At 33.9% G+C, this 18,173-nt stretch overlaps 2 protein-coding genes across 2 annotated transcripts; both read left to right on the forward strand.

The window, feature by feature from the left end:
* On the forward strand, positions 1-1,186 carry LOC145580887 (protein FAR1-RELATED SEQUENCE 11-like). The gene is made up of 2 exons (XM_081637971.1): positions 1-36; positions 563-1,186. Exons 1-2 carry the CDS (start codon positions 1-3, stop codon positions 1,184-1,186), a joined length of 660 nt encoding a protein of 219 aa, XP_081494097.1.
* Positions 1,187-1,348: 162 nt separating this feature from the next.
* LOC145580888 (protein FAR1-RELATED SEQUENCE 11-like) lies at positions 1,349-3,020 on the forward strand. Its single transcript, XM_081637972.1, has 5 exons — positions 1,349-1,456; positions 1,547-1,777; positions 1,861-1,986; positions 2,217-2,315; positions 2,571-3,020. The coding sequence occupies exons 1-5, from the start codon at positions 1,349-1,351 to the stop codon at positions 3,018-3,020; spliced, it is 1,014 nt and encodes a 337-aa protein (XP_081494098.1).
* The last annotated feature ends 15,153 nt before the right edge of the window (positions 3,021-18,173 follow it).

An 18,173-nucleotide genomic window follows, 5' to 3' on the forward strand; every position in this document is an offset into this window, starting at 1 on the left:
ATGAATGCTATTAAAAACATAAGTAAGCAGTACAAGGCAATTATTACCCTTGCAATTAATTAACAGTTGCATCCTTTCCCATCAGTTACCAATGCTAATGGCGCTATTCTATTTTATCTTTACATTTTTGCTGCCTAAAATTTGCTCTGCTTTTTCATCTTCCTTCAATTACCTTCCATGGAAATATAAAAGTAGAAATTTATTATATTGGAGACACAATCTCGTTCAATTATCCATGCCCATCAAACAATAGCTAGCTTTCTATCAATTACCTGTGAAGAAAAAACAATTGAGCAAGAGGTTGAACATTGAAGTTGGTAAGTCTTCTTGTCTTACATTGGATAAATATCTGAGTTTCAATAAGAAATTAACCATCATAATTGATATTTTTGAATTAAATTGAGAAAATTTCATGATAGTATAATTGTCTAATATTTTTTCAATTTATTTTGAACCCATTTGGTTTCTCCTTTGCCTACATTAGACATATGTAGATGTCTTTCTTTATTTATTTGTTGATACTAGTAGTAGTGGTTTGCTGAATATAAAATTTTGTGTACAGTTAGTGCAAATGTTACACTTTGACTTGAATGATCCTGCTACTGAGGAGGATGAAAATGAACCTTTTATTGGCCAAACTTTTGAGAGTCAAGCAGAGGCTTATCTGTACTATAACAACTATGCAAAACGACATGGGTATGTTGTTCGCAAAGATTGCTCGGACACTAAACATGGAAGGGCTGTGAGACGTGACTTTTATTGTCATTGTGGCGGGAAAAAACCTTTGAAAGTGGTTGATATGTCGAAACCTCAAAGACAAAAGGAGTCTTGTAGATGTGATTGCAAGGCACATATGCGTATAGTACTGAAAAGGTGTTTTGATATATTTCCCGAAGAATGGCATGTCACAAAGTTTGTGAAAGAGCATAATCACGAGCTATTGTCATATGATGAAATGCATCTTCTAGAAGTTAATCATTTCATTAGTCAAGAGGATGAAAAAAAAAATTTACTCTATGAAGAAGCTGGATTTTCGGCAAGACAAATCATTCGAGTTATGGAGCTTGAAAAAAATATTAGGCATGGTGAGCTATCATTTATTGAAAGAGATGTTCGTAATCTTTTTGTTAGGGTTAAGAGAGTGCTTGGAGATGATGATATTAAGAGCCTTTTAGAGTATATTTAATCTTCAAGACAATAGAATGAATTGTTTCGATATGCATACACAGTGGATGATAGTAGAAGGCTTGAATATTTGTTTTGGTGTTAAGGTCAAAGCTTTAAACTTTATCAAAATTATGGTGATGTGATTGTGTTTGATACCACATACAAAGTGAATGCGTATGACATGCCTTGTGCAATTTTTGTTGGTGTCGATAATCATGAAAAGACTATCTTATTCGGTTGTGCTCTTCTTCGCGATGAAAAAACATCTACTTTCAAGTGGTTGATGAAGGTAAGACTACTAAAAATTTAAGTTTATCTATTTGTAAGATTATTTTACTTAGCTAACTAGAAATTTTCTCTATTATTTGGAATAAAACAGACTTTTGTTACCATAATGAAAATGCCACCAAAGACGATTATAACTGATCAAGACCCTTGGATGTCGGAAGCAATTGCATCTATTTTGCCACTACGAAGCATAACTTTTGTATATGGCATATTACCTCAAAATTTAGTTGTTGGTTTGCATCACTTCTCCGTACGGCCTATCAAGATTGGTGTGCTGATTTTTACAGCATATATAGGACCACTATACCAGAAGAGTTTGAATGTAAGTGGAATATTATGATTCATAAGTACAACTTGCAAGAGAATAATCATATTCAAGGCTTATACAATGTCAAACTTTTTTAGGCGCCGACTTATCTCCGTGATCATTTTTTTGGAGGGATGATTACCACGGGTATATCAGAGTCTATTAATGCATTTATTAAGAAGTTTGTTTCCTCTAATGTGAGCTTAACATATTTTGTGAAACAGGTATGTCATACATGAACATCCTTCTAACTTTTTTTTGTCTAATTGAATGTTGTTCGATATTTATGTTGATTGCTTTACAGTTGGAAGTATTAGGCTTATGTATTACTCTTTGCATTGGGTTTATTTCATAAATAGCCTAAATTTGTACTTGGTTGACTTTATACTATACATAGCTTTTTATATGGCACAACAACATAATTTATATGGCTACTTGTAATTAATATTTACAGGTTGATATTGCTGTTCTAGAAATTTCCCAAGGACGATTGTATAATAATTTGACTACCAATATTAGACCAATTTCTGTGAAATCAAAATCGCCATTAGAAGTACAAGCTTTTGGAGTTCTTACACCATTTGCTTTTAAATAGTTTCAAGATGAATTTTTTAGAGCGAGTCAATATTCAATCATACATGATCAAGGTAATACATTTATAGTGCGATATTTTGAAGGGGAAACTTCAAAAAATCATAATGTTTTTTGGGATGGAGTAACAACAACTTGTAGATGCAAGAATTTTGAATTTTGGGGTATTCTTTGTTGTCATATTCTTCGAGTCTTCTTCCATAAAGACTGTTTCAAGATACCCTCATTTCACTTACATTTACGATGGTGTCGTAATGCCTTGCAAACTACTACTGTTGGTAAAGGAGGGGTCTTGAATTCTAGTAACGTTGTTGAAGGTGGTACTTGTGGTGTTGATGGAGGAGAAGATGAAATTTTGACAGAAGAAGAATCTGATGTAATGGATGATGAACTTACACATGAAACCAATGTGTATTTGCCCCCTAAATCTAAGATAAAAGGGCGTCCAAAAAAACGACGTGAGAAAGGTGGAAAAGAGTTGGGGAAGAAGACTAAATCTTGTTCCATATGTAAACAACCCGGCCACACTAAGCCTACTTGTCCTCACAAAGAGAATATATATGGCTTCAATGGAATGGAAGAGGGTGCTCCATTTGCTTCCCAAAGAAAACTAAAAGAGACAGCTCGTGATTTAAGGATTAATCCTGTATTCACTTTAAAGTTTTAGGTAATACTTGATAATACTCAAAGCTAAATTCCATATTTGCACATTGTTTACTGAGTATATTTGAATCCTAATATATATTCACAATTTTGACCAGTGGTTGAAAAAAAATTAAAATAGGAGTAGTGGAGCAATAACAAAGTACTTCAATTTTTTTTTTGCTATTTTGGAGTTAATTGAAAATATTCAACGTGGGTTTTGATTTACAGTGGTTAAATTGTAGTGAAGTCAAATGAATTATTTTGGTTAACAACTCATCATATTTATTGCTTAGTTAAAGAACATTTTTATCTAGTATTAAATAATGTTGATATGTAGTTAATGACTTGGTGCTATTAAACATGCCATAGATTCCATTGAAAACTTAAATTTACATTTATGATATGAACTCTCTATTTTTTATGCATAACCCTAAGGGCTATGTATAATAAAATCCTTTTTTAATATATATACTGAAATTATGAGCATTTTATGATTTATATATGTACATTACGTGTTTACATTTGATCATTTAGCATAGTATTATTATTTGGAATCTGTACATTTTATGGTCATATAAGTGATCATATTTTAATTTATGTTTAAATATGAACATACAAGTACTTGTTGTATGTTCATTTTTGAAATGATAAATGATCATTTTTGAAAGAATATTATCTGCACTTGCAAATTTTTTTAATATATATGTAATATTGTGTATACATAAAATTGATTCAAAATAAATGTTCATATTTAAACATAAATTAAAATATGATCACTTATATGACCATAAAATGCAATATATGAAATTTGACTATATTGCTATTTATAAATGAACATTTTATATGTAAAATAATAACTACCAGCTATATATGAAATATGACTATATTGCTATTTATAAATGAACATTTTATATGTAATATTGTTTATACATAAAATTGAATAAAAATAAAATATCCAAATACAAAACTTTGTAAAATAATAACTACCAGTTTATATATGAAATATGACTATACTGCTATTTATAAATGAACATTTTATACCACGATTTTGCCAACTTTCTTGCTTATTTTCTGTTAATCTTAGACTTAGTGTTTTCTTCCAAAAGCATCAGTTCAGCTGTGTATTGCATCCTCAGTTTCCTTATTTGGTCCAGCTGTAAATGAGAATAAATTATAAATTAAGTACAATTCTATGTATATAAATGAACATTATGTCTTAGGTAATTGAACATTTGATATACTTAAATTGTTTGCTTTCAAGTCACAAATCCATTTTTCATTAGGATCGACTGTGAAAGTTTCCATATGCTTCATTATGTAGACTCCACAGTTTGTGTAGTCTGCATTGCTACGCCATTTCATTTTCTCTAATACAACGTCATAATCTTCAATAGAACTTGCATCTTCATACCCAATGTGTTTCATGTATGCAGCCAATCCTTTTAACTGATTTGAACATTTATCAATCAACAGATAAATATTTATCAATCAGCAAATGAACATTTATATTAAACATTTTGTCAAAATAGATTTTAACATTTATCAACCAAAAAATGAACATTTAAATTATATATAATAAACAATTAGTCAATTATCAAATTGTTATAAAATTTTAACTTACAATCATTTTTGGTTGGTCGAGATACTTTTAAGGTACTGACACATGTTGTGGTAGCTTTCTATTGTCGATGATATGGATTGTATCCCTCATATGATTGATGCACAAGACAAAAAAATGATTGGCAGTAGTTACTGGAAAAAATATCTCAACAAATAATAAATTGTTAGTGAACATTTAATTCATTATAATTGAACAAATAATAATAAATGTATTGATGTTACCTGTTTGTATCCAACAATGCTCTTGATTTTGTACAGCTGTAACTCATTGTCTATTCTTTCTATGAATTCTTTAAATCTTTTTTCCATAGTTGACCCTTCCTTGTAGACTCTATTTGTACACATAATTTGCTGCATTTCTTGTACATGTGAACATTAATTAATAAATCCTTTGTTGAGTAATAGAAATAAAAAATAAGTGATGTTAACTTACATGTGGCATTGTTGAGAAATATATCTTGTTTTTTGTGTTCTTATGATTTAGGATTGTTGCCCATGAATCTATGACACAATTCATAACTTGTACATCATCTCCAAGTGAGTCCATCATGATATAAAAGTGCGTTACAAATGAACATTAATTAAGCAATGTATAAATGATTAATTTCTCAAGAAACTTATAAAAGATTAATTCATTTGAATATGAACAAATTACCTTCATCTTCTCCACTATAAGCATAGTCACATACAAGTTGATTCATTGTTTCTTATCTTTAAAAAGATCTTTGTATTTGACCTTGTATGGAGATCTAAAAGCAAGAGGAAGAGTTTGGGATTGACGTTGTGGCCTCTTTGATGATCTAAACATATAATGAATTGAATATGATCATTATGTATATGCAAATGAACATTTAATACAATTAGAAAAAATGGACAGTGGGGCCTCTTTTGATGAACTGAACATATAATGAATTAAATATGATCATTATGCATATGCAAATGAACATTTGATACAATTATAAAATAAAGGATTGTCATTTTATACCTCTCATCTATCTTCTTTGCAAATTGTTTGCTCTTCTCTGGTATTTTTTTTTCTTTTGTTTTATTCTCCTAAACTCTTTTCATACTATCTTCCCTGAATAAAATGTAATTTATAAATGAACATATTGGTTCCCACAAATGTTCATTTATTCAATGAGGAAGATATAAAACATATTTACCTTTGGTCAGTCTCTGAGAAAGATATATGTGTCTTCTTGTTCTTTTGTATTCTGAAAAATCAAATCAAGTTAGTAACATAATGTTATTTTTATCTATTAGCAACCAAATAATTAAAACAATTCATTTAAATTTAGTATTACAGAAAAACTAATTAATATTACGATAACATGTTCACATTAAAATTCATAAATTACATAAACCTTAATTGTTCTTGATTTAACAAAAGATTCTACAGAGTTACATAAACCTTAATTGTTCACATTCAAAATTATAAACTACATTATTACTACTAATACATAGATCATCTTCAAGTTTTTTTTACCCCTGTTCACTCTCCTTGTTCTTCATAACATCACTAACTGCTGGGGTTCTAATATCATAAATGTCTTCTCCATTTTTTTTTTCTCTAATAGGCTCAATTTCAACTTCTTTTTCAGTATGTGTTCCTTGCTCATCAGTACTCTTTGGATTTGTTAATCCTGCAGTTACTAAAATGAACATTATCAAATATAAATATGAATATGAATATATAAACAATAAATATGACCATATTATTTTCTTTTTCTTATATTTTACCTGTAGAAGAAGTTTTTTCAGTAGCCTCTTCAACTGCTACAGAAGTAGAGCCTTGCTTATCAGCACTCTTTGGATCTGTTAATCCTGCAGTTATCAAAATGAACATTATGATATATAGATATGTACATTATTAATAATAATTATGAATATACTATTATTAATAATAATTATGAACATACTTATAGGAGAAGATTTTTCTGTAGCCTTTTTAACTGCTACAGAAAGCAGAGGCTTGGGCTTGATGAATAACACCCATTTCTGTAGATGTTGAATGACTCGGATCCGCTTTTGTTTTTAATAAAAATTTGTCAGTGAAAAATATCATAAGATATATTGAGTATAACATTTAAACATTTTGAATTTACTCTTACCAATTTGTGGAAATGGAGGAGTTAATCCTAAGTTAAATGCTTTTTCGATTTTATGTACTCCTCTAGTTTTTGTTTTTCTTTTTTCTTTCTTTCATTTGCAATTTCTATAAGGAAATCCTTTTCAACTTCTGTAATGGCATTCAAGAAATCATCCGATCCATAGATCTCATCATCTTGGCTTAGGATTGATGGTTCTCTTGCCATTTTCCCCAGAACCTCATCAACTTTTTTTACCAACTCATTTTCGGGGAATATTTCCTTTGCTTTCATCAATTTGCTTGATAGTTTTGACAAGAAAAGACCAATTTCATTCACCACATCAATGAAATAATTCATGAAAATCTAGAATATAAATAAATAATTAGATTTTAAACAATATATTTCATATTCCAGAAATGAGCATGTGTCTCCCCAAAACCAAACCCAGTGATGAATACCTTTCACGTCATTTGATTACCGAACGAGGTGAAAGTGTGAAAAGTCTAGTGATGTGGTTGTTTTTATTAAAATATTTCTCTTTTTGTTTTCAAAAATATTTCTCCTCTTACTCCATTTATGAAAAATATTCAGTCCAGTTTAGTTTGGTCCATGATAAAGGTCCAATAATAGTTTAGTTGAATTGGGCTCGAAAAGAGTTTTCCAATGATATATTATAAGCCTAATTCCGATGAATAATGAGGAAATTATGGATTAAATTAAATTAGGCCCGAAATGATTTTTATATGTGGCCCAATGATCTAGAGGATGGCCTATTAATTATTATTCCTAAATTTATTAGGATTGATTTTAATCTTCTAGAATATCTAGAAGGTTCCTTTTAATTCTAATGAGATTAGGATTAATAATTATATTTTAAAGAGTTTTATTTGGAATAAAATAAGTGTTTTTATCACAAAACCTGATTTTAACACGGAATTTGCTGCTTAATCATATTAAGAAGAGGATTCCGTACAAAAGCGCGTTTTATCTTTTAATTAGCGCCAAACGACAAAGCCTGTCGCCTGGCGCTAACATCTGTCGCCTGGCGCTGATGTCTGTCGCCTAGCGACATATTCCAGTTTTATTCCGTATAGAACTTGAAGTATTCTCTATCGTCTCCGGACTGTTTTTTTTTATAAATAGGGGTCGTATTTCCTTCGTTTTCATTCATCAATTCACAATAATTATTCACAATCATCTCTCTCTGTTCTCTCTAAAAGCTAGAAGATTTCTCTCTCTATTCTTTTTCTAAACCTTCCCTCTCACAAAATTCCGCATTCACAAGTTCTAGACAAACTTAGCCAAGTTTGAAGTTGCCTTCGCCCTAGACGTGAAAGGTTGAATATTTCTGAGGGTTTGGTCCCAAATCTCTATTTCAATTATTTAAATTAATTGTTTGATTTATTATTTTCCTTGAAGTTACTTACGTGTGTATTTTGTTATTAGAAAGAGGTACGAGGCATCGAAGTAAGTACTTTAATTGTTTTATTGATCTTTTTATATAGAAATCATGCTTTGATTATTTTGATTCCTAGTATCATGTTAGGATGTCTTTATGGTTCCTAGTATCATGTTTAGGGTAATAATTACGATTTCTAATATCATGTATGTTTCTATGGGATGATTCTTATTCTTTCCTTCTATCATGTTAGTGTCATGTTAGGGCTAACTGATCTTTATGTTTAGTGATATGCTAGGGTTTGTTAATAATCTTGTTAGTATCATGCCTAGGATCTTGCTATTATTATTAAGCTTTGATTATGATGATGATTATTCTGTTGCTTGTCATATTTTTATTGTTATTGCTTCATCACGCCTTTTATGCAGATTGAAAGGGAATTTGTACTTGTAATCACGCTTAATAAGATAATTAATAATCTTGTTTAGGTTAATATGATTATAATTCAAGTGATCGCCAATAATAGTTTTGTTGTGCATTGAAATTAAACCAACATAGATTAAACAGGTTTAGGGTTAATCTATTGATTGTATGTTTGTCAGAAAGCGCACATGAATACGAGAAGAATAAAGTAGAGGCCTATTATTAGGGCAGGTTCAATCTCTTTTAGGTTGGACTTGTACCTTCATCCCCGAACTTCCAGTCATGGTTCCAGACCTATTGGAGTTAACGATCTCCTGGATCATCAAGAAGTGTAACCTTCACCCTGTGAACGGTTTACAAGTTCCTAAAACTTGTTGGCGACTCTTTTACTCTAGCTTCCTTCCCTTTGAACGCCACCATGCTTAAGTGTATGATCACAATGGGGCTCAAGTGTGGGATGCTTGAAATATTCCCTACAGTTTTTAGGCGACTCCACTGGGGAGGATTTCTATTTTAATTCCTAAAATTTATTTTGGCAATAATTTAGAATGAGTGGATGAGACTCGGAAAGTTCTAAATATTTCATGTGTGTAGTTTTGATTAACATTATTGGCATATGCATAAAAAGGTCCGCATTGGAAAGACCATCCGAAATGCGTCAAAACATAGGATTTTTACACGTAGGAAATTAGGGAAATATCTTTGACAACTAAAGTCGAAATAACGCTACGAAAAAAACTGGAAAATTCAAGAATAGAAAGCTGCCGAGGCATGTAGGAATTAGCGCTGAGAAAACAGAGTCAGCGCCGAGCGATGGCTCTGTCGCCTGGCGACAGTACTTGTCATCTGGCGATGGAGGCATCGTCTGGCGACAGACGCTATTTTCTCGCATCGAATTCTACCAATACCAAGCCAGAAATCTACCTTGTTGTTTCGACTAGTTTTCTAGTACTGTTTGCTTGGTTTTACTTCCTGATTGAGTTTTTCCCTTTTTTCTGAAACCCATATGTGTTCTACATATGGCCATAACCCTCTGGGAATTCACGCTCCATCTACCCAATCGAACGCTCCTAGCAACGATGGGTACATCCGAGTTTGTGAATTCACCAAACCATGGAAGCGAGTTTAACTCGCGGGGTCCCATCCACTCGCGCCAACCTTTCCAAAGGTAAGGGTTCTGTGCGGTGCATCCGGACTCATAACCATGGAACCTCTTTGACTAACCCATATCCCGAACTTTAGAGAAATAGAGCCATGGTTAGGTTGCAAACTCATTGCATCATGTTGTGACTACTTGACTACTTGTGCATTATTTGTTTGTGCATAACCTATATGTGTTTACACTAACCGTTTGTTTGACTTGTGAATGAGTTTAAATGAGTTAATTAACGACTAAAGGACTTTGCTAAATTAACTAATTAATTAATAAATGATTAAAATCTAAATAAATTGATCAAACTTGACTTAGTACGACTTTAGGCTTGTCCCTTTGAAGTAAAAATACTGGAACCAGACCAATGTTCCAGCAATGGCGTAGAGGTTTGGATTGTAGCGCCACGCGCTAGTGATTAGTGCCAGGCGACAATGTTGTCGTCTGGCGCTGGTCCTTAGCGTTTGGCGACAGTCATGTTGCTCCGGCGACAGTCCATATTTTTGCTCGAGTACTCACGACGAGTCTAAATAATCAGTTTGCTTAATCGGTTTAATCAGTTTATCAATGACAATAATTATGTTTAGTCCTTAATTAATTCTATTCACATAGTCTAATCACATGGTCATGACACGAGTCAAACATGTCACCTACACTCACTAGTCTTAGCACACACTTTGTGAATATATCACCATGACCTTGTCTTAGGTTCATGCATGAGTCGGTCTTTCCGTCATTTGAGTTGGGGGTACATTCTATTCTTAATTCTTTCATACCTCTCCATCTACATCGTCTTTCCATTCTCTACATGCTTTCTCCATATCACAACCTTCATTCTTCTTACCTCTTTCCATCTACTGCATGTTGAATAAAGTTTGAGTCAAATTATTAACAAAAAGTATCCATAACTTCCCTTTTCACAGCACTTGGTCAAGGAGAGAAGGGAGATTAATCAAGGACAACACCTTTGTTCAAATACTACTTTTTGACAAACCCATAAGTCGGAAAAGAAAAGCCCAAAAGATAATGGCGTCTCAAGAAGAAGTTAATGAACTCAAGAAGGATGTGGCCAACCTAACTGAATTGATGAAGAGTATAGCTCTTCAAGTTAATGACCCTGTGAGGCAACAAAAAATGGAGCTCATGCAAGAAAGCTTGAATAAAATATCCAATGACTATTGATTCCAGGGCATTAGTTCACAAGGGGTCTCGGTGAACAAGGAGCTTCTTCTACAAAAGTTCAATGCCAATGACATCTTTAAGTTCAAGCCAACAGACAATCCTTATTTTCACTTAAGGGCTTTTGAAACCATAATGAATATTAAAGGGATTGGTAGGAAAGTCTTTCCTTCTTTGTTTTCTTTATCTCTTGAAACCGTTTGTCGACAATGGTTCTTTTCCCTTGACAAAGAAAAAACCTCTACTTGGGATCTAATAATAAACGCTTTCATTGATAGATATAAGTGCAACATTCAAGTTGAAACAGACCATAGACAACTTGAGATGTTAAAGCAAAAGGAAAACAAAGGGTTCACTTCTTTCTTTAACAAGTGGAGGGAAACTTTCGCTAATATGGTCGAGGTCCCTACTGAAAAGGAGTCTGTAAGGATGTTCATCTAGAAACTTCAAGACAAGTATTCGAAGCATTTGAAATATCAACACAACTTGAATACTTTCAAAGCCGTCTATGACATAGGTATTGAAATCGAAGATGACCTTGCAAAGAAAAAAGCTACTAACAATAGCAACAACAGTGGCTGGAAAGGAAAGAAGAACGACAATCCTTCTTCTTCCGAAAACGCCCACTCTAATAAAAATGTTAGTACCTTTGATCTCAATGAAGTCTTAGCCATGGAAAATCAAGGGTCTAAAAACCAACTAAGGAAAGATTTCACTCCTATTGGGATGAGCTATGATACTGCCTTCGATCGACTCCACGCCAAGGGACTCATTACTCCCATTGGACCTATTCAAGATCCCGCACCTGAGAAGAGATTGCCTAGTTGGAACCAAGATGCACATTGCAAGTACCATCAAGGTAGGGGTCATACTACTGAGAGTTGTTGGAAGGTAAAAGAGGCCATCCAATACTTGACCGATAATAACAAGCTTCCCATACCTCCAGTTGGCAAGAAAAGCGAGTGATGATAAGGCATAAGACAAGAGGCGAGCTTCAATGACAAGATTTCGTGACCTCTTTTTCTATTTCTTTTATTCATCCTTTCCCCAATAAGTCTAGCATAGGCACCTTTCATTTTCCTTAGATCTTATTTTGTAGGTTTTTTTTTTTTCCTTTTTACCTTTTACTAAAATAAGCATTTCTTTTCTTGCATATGATCATTTCATTACATTGGAAAAAAAAAATATTCATGTCGAACTAAGCACAAGGTATACTTATGATTAGAGCACCCCTTGTAGCCATATCTTATCACCTTTCACCTTTCAAATATGCAATCATTTCTTGATAAACCACTTTGAGCCTCGTCTAACGATAAACCTTTATTTTTTCAACCCACATCTACCAAACCTTGGGATGGGGTGGGATGGGATGGGATGGTGTGCAACTTATGCAAGTTCTAAATACGAAAGCTTGAGAGATTTTACAAAATTCAAAAAAGCAAAAATAATAAAAGTGTACAAAAGGGCAAGTGTTCCAATGTCATTGATATGAACATGTCTTTGATAAGAACACGTCTCAGATTGCGTCTCTTATCGAGTGCTCGGTACCGTGCCTGAGAAACATGAATGCCAAGTGAGTGATAGACCGCATGATTGGGATTTCCCACACTTATCAAAATAAAAATGATAAAGCAAAAAAAGAGAGAGAGCAAAAAAAAAAAAAAAAAAAAGAGCTCAAAAGTGAGAAAATCCAAGCATAAAAATATAAAGATTTCAAAAGCAAGGTTGCACACCTTGGGGGCTTATCTAGGGTCTTGAGCCTTTATCCCTTTTTTCTTCAACCTTTAGCCTAACCACGTCACAAACCTTAAAAGACCTCTTTGAGGTATACACACACTTGTGCAAGGTTCGGCTAGAGCTACGTTCGGTCTGATTCCTAATGGATACGTAGGCAACCTCACATTGGGGTGCGGCCGTAATAAAAATGCATTCACATTCATATTCACACACTTACACCATGATCGTATCAAGGAATTTCTAATGCTCATCCCTATCCATTTAGAGATAGACTTGGGGGCTTGATCCCTACATCATTAGCTTACCTAGCTTAAGAGTCACCATCATTTGACTCTTCTCGAAATAATATTTTTCCATACCATTAGCCTTTGCAGCCTAACTTTAGTATCACTTTCACACACGTCACAGATACATGACCAAATAATCCACCTCTTAGGAACCTTTTGTCATAAAGTCTTAGCATAACGTTGAAGCATGCCTTGTCATATCAAAATCACTCATCATTGCATCATTAAGTATGAAGTACTTAGCCTCCGTGCCTAAGTAACCTAAATACTGTCACTATCGAGTCAACTAGGATAGTCTAGGATGTTACAATCCTTGCACTATGAGATACAACGTGGAAATCTATGAGATACAACGTCGACGCCTACACTTGACTAAGCTCATTCAACATGCACCTTCAAAAACTTCACTTCTTCTTTTTGCGTCTTTCTTTTTTCAGGAGAAAGTCGGTACCCTCCACAAAAATGACGAAATTTTTTGTTTTTCTACGTTTTCGAGTCACACATTGAGTCATGAGTCAACACTTTGCACACACGAGTCACATGAAGTGAGTCATCAATAAGTCAAGTTTATACTTTGAGTCGAGCCATGACAAGTCATATGTGTTGAAAACACATTAAATATTATGCAATGAATCAAGCAACACTAAGCCTTAGGTCAACCATAAAAAAAGAAAATATAAGCAAAGTCCTATAGTCCAAAACATAAATGCAGGTACAAAAGATTTGAAGCAAAAGGACACAAATGGCTTAGCAAATAAACTAGAGTCGGCCTGATCATAGTTAGATTGACGATCAGCCTGATTAATTGAGCACACCCGGATTTTGACCAAGCACCTCGTTTGGAATAATAATTGGTCATAATTGCGAACTTCCCAAGATGCAAGATCTCTACGGAAATTAACTTGGACTCAGTAAAATCTTGAAGGATAGGGTTTTTGACAGAGTTTCAAGGCATGGGAAGCTATCACTTCCAAAGGACAAGCGAGAAAGGACATTCCCGAATTTTTCGAAAAACCGCGAATATAAACACATGAAATTCTTATATGGATCAGTAAATTAAAGATGAGGAGCTTTAATTTGCAAAAGACTTGAGCGGATTTGGTTGAAAGGAAACGACCAAGTTGAAGGTTTGGAGTGAAACCGAGCAACGAACAGCAGCAACAGCGACTGCAGTGCCCGATGACAAGGTTGTCGTCAGGCGCTAAAGCTTGTCACATGGAGAAAGAGCAAAATATTGGCGATAGTATACACTGGCACGTGCTGGTGCGACAACAAGATACATGGCCCCCATATTAGATTATGCAGACCTCATGCAGTAATTTCAGGTTCCTTGGTACGCCAGTTAGCCCCTATAAGTAAATTGACATGATTGGTAATCGGCCCGATTGCACCTTGATTGAAGATCGGCTTGATGACGATCATATCGAATGAACAACTTTTGACACCTTTGATTAGTAGTCGGCCCGATTTCGGTCTTAATTGATGATCGGCCTGATGACGATCAAATTATCGATTGCATATTGATTAAGCGAATTTGAAAACTAATTTGATTAGTGATTGATTGTAATCACAAAAGATTCCTAGGATGGAGATTTCTATAGAGATTGACTTCAGGATCGAAGAATCTCAAGATAAGGTTCTTCCCAAAGCTAGAAAGGTCGATTACTCCTAAAAGTAAAGACAAAAAGATTTGAAAATTCAAGATGAAGAAGTTTTTAATAGGAGGCTTTAAGATTAAAAGAGTCTCTTGCTTGGATTTAAGAAGGATGGTTCGAGATGAAACAACCTTCGATAGCTTTCACTATGATTGGGGAGGTTACTATTTGATTCGAGAAAAGAACGATTTGAGATGAAGCAGTTTTTGATAGCTTTCGCTAAGATGGTGGAAATTATCATATGGATTTGAGAAGATGGCACGAGATGGGCGGTCTACGACGACGTTCGCTAAGATTGTGGAGGTTGTCACCTAGATTTGAGAAGATGGCACGAGATGGGCGGTCTTCGACCACGTTCGGTAAGATTGTGGAGGTTGTCACTTAGATTTCAGAAGATAGCACGAGATGGGCGGTCTTCGACAGCGTTCGCTAAGATGTGGAGGTTGTCACCTAGATTTGAGAAGAACGGTTCGTGATGAGGCGGTCTTCGACGACATTCTCTATGATTGGGAAGTTGTCACCATGATTCAAGAAAATAGCTCGAGATATAGAAGCAATGATAGACGGTGTTCCCTAGGATGTGGAAGATTGTCACAGCAAAAATTGAAGGCAGCTGCAAGCGTAGCAGTCTTCAGGAGATATCCCCTAGCTTGAGGAAGATCGTCAAACAAAAAAAAACGGTTACTCCAGAGACGTGTGCTTGACGGTGCAAGATACGCGTTTCTTAACTCTTTTGTCTATTTAACTAACACTAGTTTGCAAGTATCGGCGTTACAAGAATGATATAGGATTGCAGAACGTTCTGAATCATTCTCCGTTCCTATCGCTACTTTGACTTTCGTTTTCGAAACTTGCATTTCTCCAATTTCAGTCAAAGTAGGGGCTTCTGTAGACACCCAAATGTGTCTCCCCAAAACCAAACCCAATGATGAATACCTTTCACGTCATTTGATTATTGAACGAGGTGAAAGTGTGAAAAGTCTAGTGATCTGGTTGTTTTTATTAAAATATTTCTCTTTCTATTTTCAAAAATATTTCTCCTCTTACTCCATTTATGAAAAATAGTCAGTCCAGTTTAGTTTGGTCCATGATAAGGGTCCAATAATAGTTTAGTTGAATTGGGCTCGAAAAGAGCTTTCCAATGATATATTATAAGCCCAATTCCGATGAATAATGAGGAAATTATGGATTAAATTAAATTAGGCCCGAAATAATTTTTATATGTGGCCTAATGATCTAGAGGAAGGCCTATTAATTATTATTCCTAAAGTTATTAGGATTGATTTTAATCTTCTAGAATATCTAGAAGGTTCCCTTTAATTCTAAAAAGATTAGGATTAATAATTATATTTTAAAGAGTTTTATTTGGAATAAAACAAGTGTTTTATCACAAAACCTGATTTTAACTCGGAATTTGCTGCTTAATCGTATTAAGAAGAGGATTCCGTACAAAAGCACGTTTTATCTTTTAATTAGTGCTAAACGACAAAGCCTGTCGCCTGGCGCTAGTATCTGTTGCCTGACGCTGGTTTTGTCGCTTGGCGCTGATGTCTGTCGCCTAGCAACAAATTCTAGTTTTATTCCGTACAAAACTTGAAGTATTCTCTATTGTCTCCGGACTGTTTTTTTTATAAGGCGCACATGAATACAAGAAGAATAAAGTAGAGGCCTATTATTAGGGCAGGTTCAATCTCTTTGGGTTGGATTTGTACCTTCATCCCCAAACTTCCAGTCATGGTTCCAGACCTATTGGAGTTAATGATCTCCTGGATCGTTAAGGGGTGTAACCTTCACCCTATGAACGGTTTACAAGTTCCTAAAACTTGTTGGCGACTCTTTTACTCTAGCTTCCTTCCCTTTGGACGCCACCATGCTTAAGTGTATGATCACAGTGGGGCTCAAGTGTGGGATGCTTGAAATATTCCCTACAGCATGTATGTATTTATAAGTGTTCATTTACATACCTGAGGATTGAATTAAGCTTTTTCAACAATTCTAGGGTATTTTTCCTTTACCAGGTCTCTTTTTTGTATTGTTAAATTTGTTTCAATTATTCAATTTAAAAATTTATTATTATAATAAGAATAAACTTTGATTTATTTTATTTACCTTTTTATATTGTTTCTTCCTTTGTAGCTGTAGCTTTTGCAGCAGGAGCTTTATATATGCAAATGAATTGAACATATTAAAATAAATATAAATAGATAGTTGTAATATTTATCAAATTATATTAAATTGAACATTTACTCTTTCTTGCAGCAGATTATTTTACTTGTTTCTCAGCAGGAGCTGTAGACACCCATTTGTGTCTCCCCAAAACCAAACCCAGTGATGAATGCCTTGCGCGTTGTGTTATTATCGAATTAGGTGAAAGTGATTCGAAAGTCAAATGTTGCGGTTTAGTTTTAATTAAATTCTTTTCTCTCTGTTTTTGAAAATGACCTTATTTATTTGAAAACGTCCATTTCAGTTTATTTTGGTCCATGATAAGGGTCCAATAATGGTGTAGTTGGATGGGGCTCGAAAAGACCTTTCCAACGATATATTATAAGCCCAATTCCGATGAATAATGAGGAAGTTATGGCCAAAATACTAAACTGGGTCTGGTTAATTATTTAAATACGGCCCAATGATCTAGAGGAGGGCCCAATATTAATTATTGTTCCTAAAATTATTAGGATTAATTATAGTTTTCTAGAAGTTTCTAGAAAGTTCCTTTTAATTCTAATATTATTAGATTTAATAATTAATTATCTTTAATAGATTTTTATTTGGAATAAAATATCGTTTTATTATCTTAAAAATATATTTTATCTTCTGTACGGATTCCGTAGATCAAGTTGATTAAAGATCGGATTCCGCGTGAAGAAAAACGCGCTAATACAGGTTGTCGCCAAACGACAAGTCTGTCGCCACGCGACAGACCCTGTCGCCTCGCGACAGACATTGTCGCGTCGCGACAGAGTCGATTCCTGGCGACAGAGTGGAGTTTTATTCCTTATCAAATTCTATGATTTTCCGAACTATTTTCCTATAAATAGGGTCCGAACTTCTGTTTTTATTCATCAATTCTCTCAATCAATTCTCTCAATCAATTTTCTCAATCAACAATCAACTCTCATCTATTCTTCCTTAATTCTCTCTATTCCCTCTCAAGAATTACTTAATTCTTATTTTCTCTCTCTTTCTAAACTAGCCTTTTTACATACAATATTCCGCATTCACAAGACTTAGAGTCTCTTAGCCAAGTTCGAAGTTGCCTTCGCCCTAGACGTGAAAGGTTGATAATTTCTGAGGGTTTGGTCCAAAGCTAGTCTAAACTTTATTTAATTTGATTTTAATTTGATTCTTTAGTTGTTCTTTATTTATTTTCATTGAAGTTTACTAACTTGTGTATTTTGTTATTAGAAAGAGATACGAGGCTTCAAAGTATGTAATCTTATTACTCTCTTTCAATGTAGAAAGCATGTTTATTATTGATTAATTCCTAGTATCATGTTAGGATGTTATTTAATGCTTTCTAGTATCATGTTTAGGTTGCCTCTTATTATTTCTAATATCATGTTAGCATGTTAGTACCATGTTAGGTTTAAAGCTTTGATCTTTATTGTTTAGTGACATGCTAGGGTTTGTTA

Source organism: Chenopodium album, chromosome 15 (genome assembly GCF_948465745.1).
Source record: "Chenopodium album chromosome 15, dcCheAlbu1.1, whole genome shotgun sequence".
Taxonomy (NCBI): domain Eukaryota; kingdom Viridiplantae; phylum Streptophyta; class Magnoliopsida; order Caryophyllales; family Amaranthaceae; genus Chenopodium; species Chenopodium album.

Coding starts and splice junctions, on each gene's coding strand:
- LOC145580887 (XM_081637971.1), top strand. CDS start 1: ATGAATGCTATTAAAAACATAAGTAAGCAGTACAAG. Junction 37..562: donor ACATAAGTAAGCAGTACAAG/GCAATTATTACC, acceptor TTTTGTGTACAG/TTAGTGCAAATGTTACACTT.
- LOC145580888 (XM_081637972.1), top strand. CDS start 1,349: ATGCCTTGTGCAATTTTTGTTGGTGTCGATAATCATGAAAAGACTATC. Junction 1,457..1,546: donor CTTTCAAGTGGTTGATGAAG/GTAAGACTACTA, acceptor GGAATAAAACAG/ACTTTTGTTACCATAATGAA. Junction 1,778..1,860: donor TATACCAGAAGAGTTTGAAT/GTAAGTGGAATA, acceptor AAACTTTTTTAG/GCGCCGACTTATCTCCGTGA.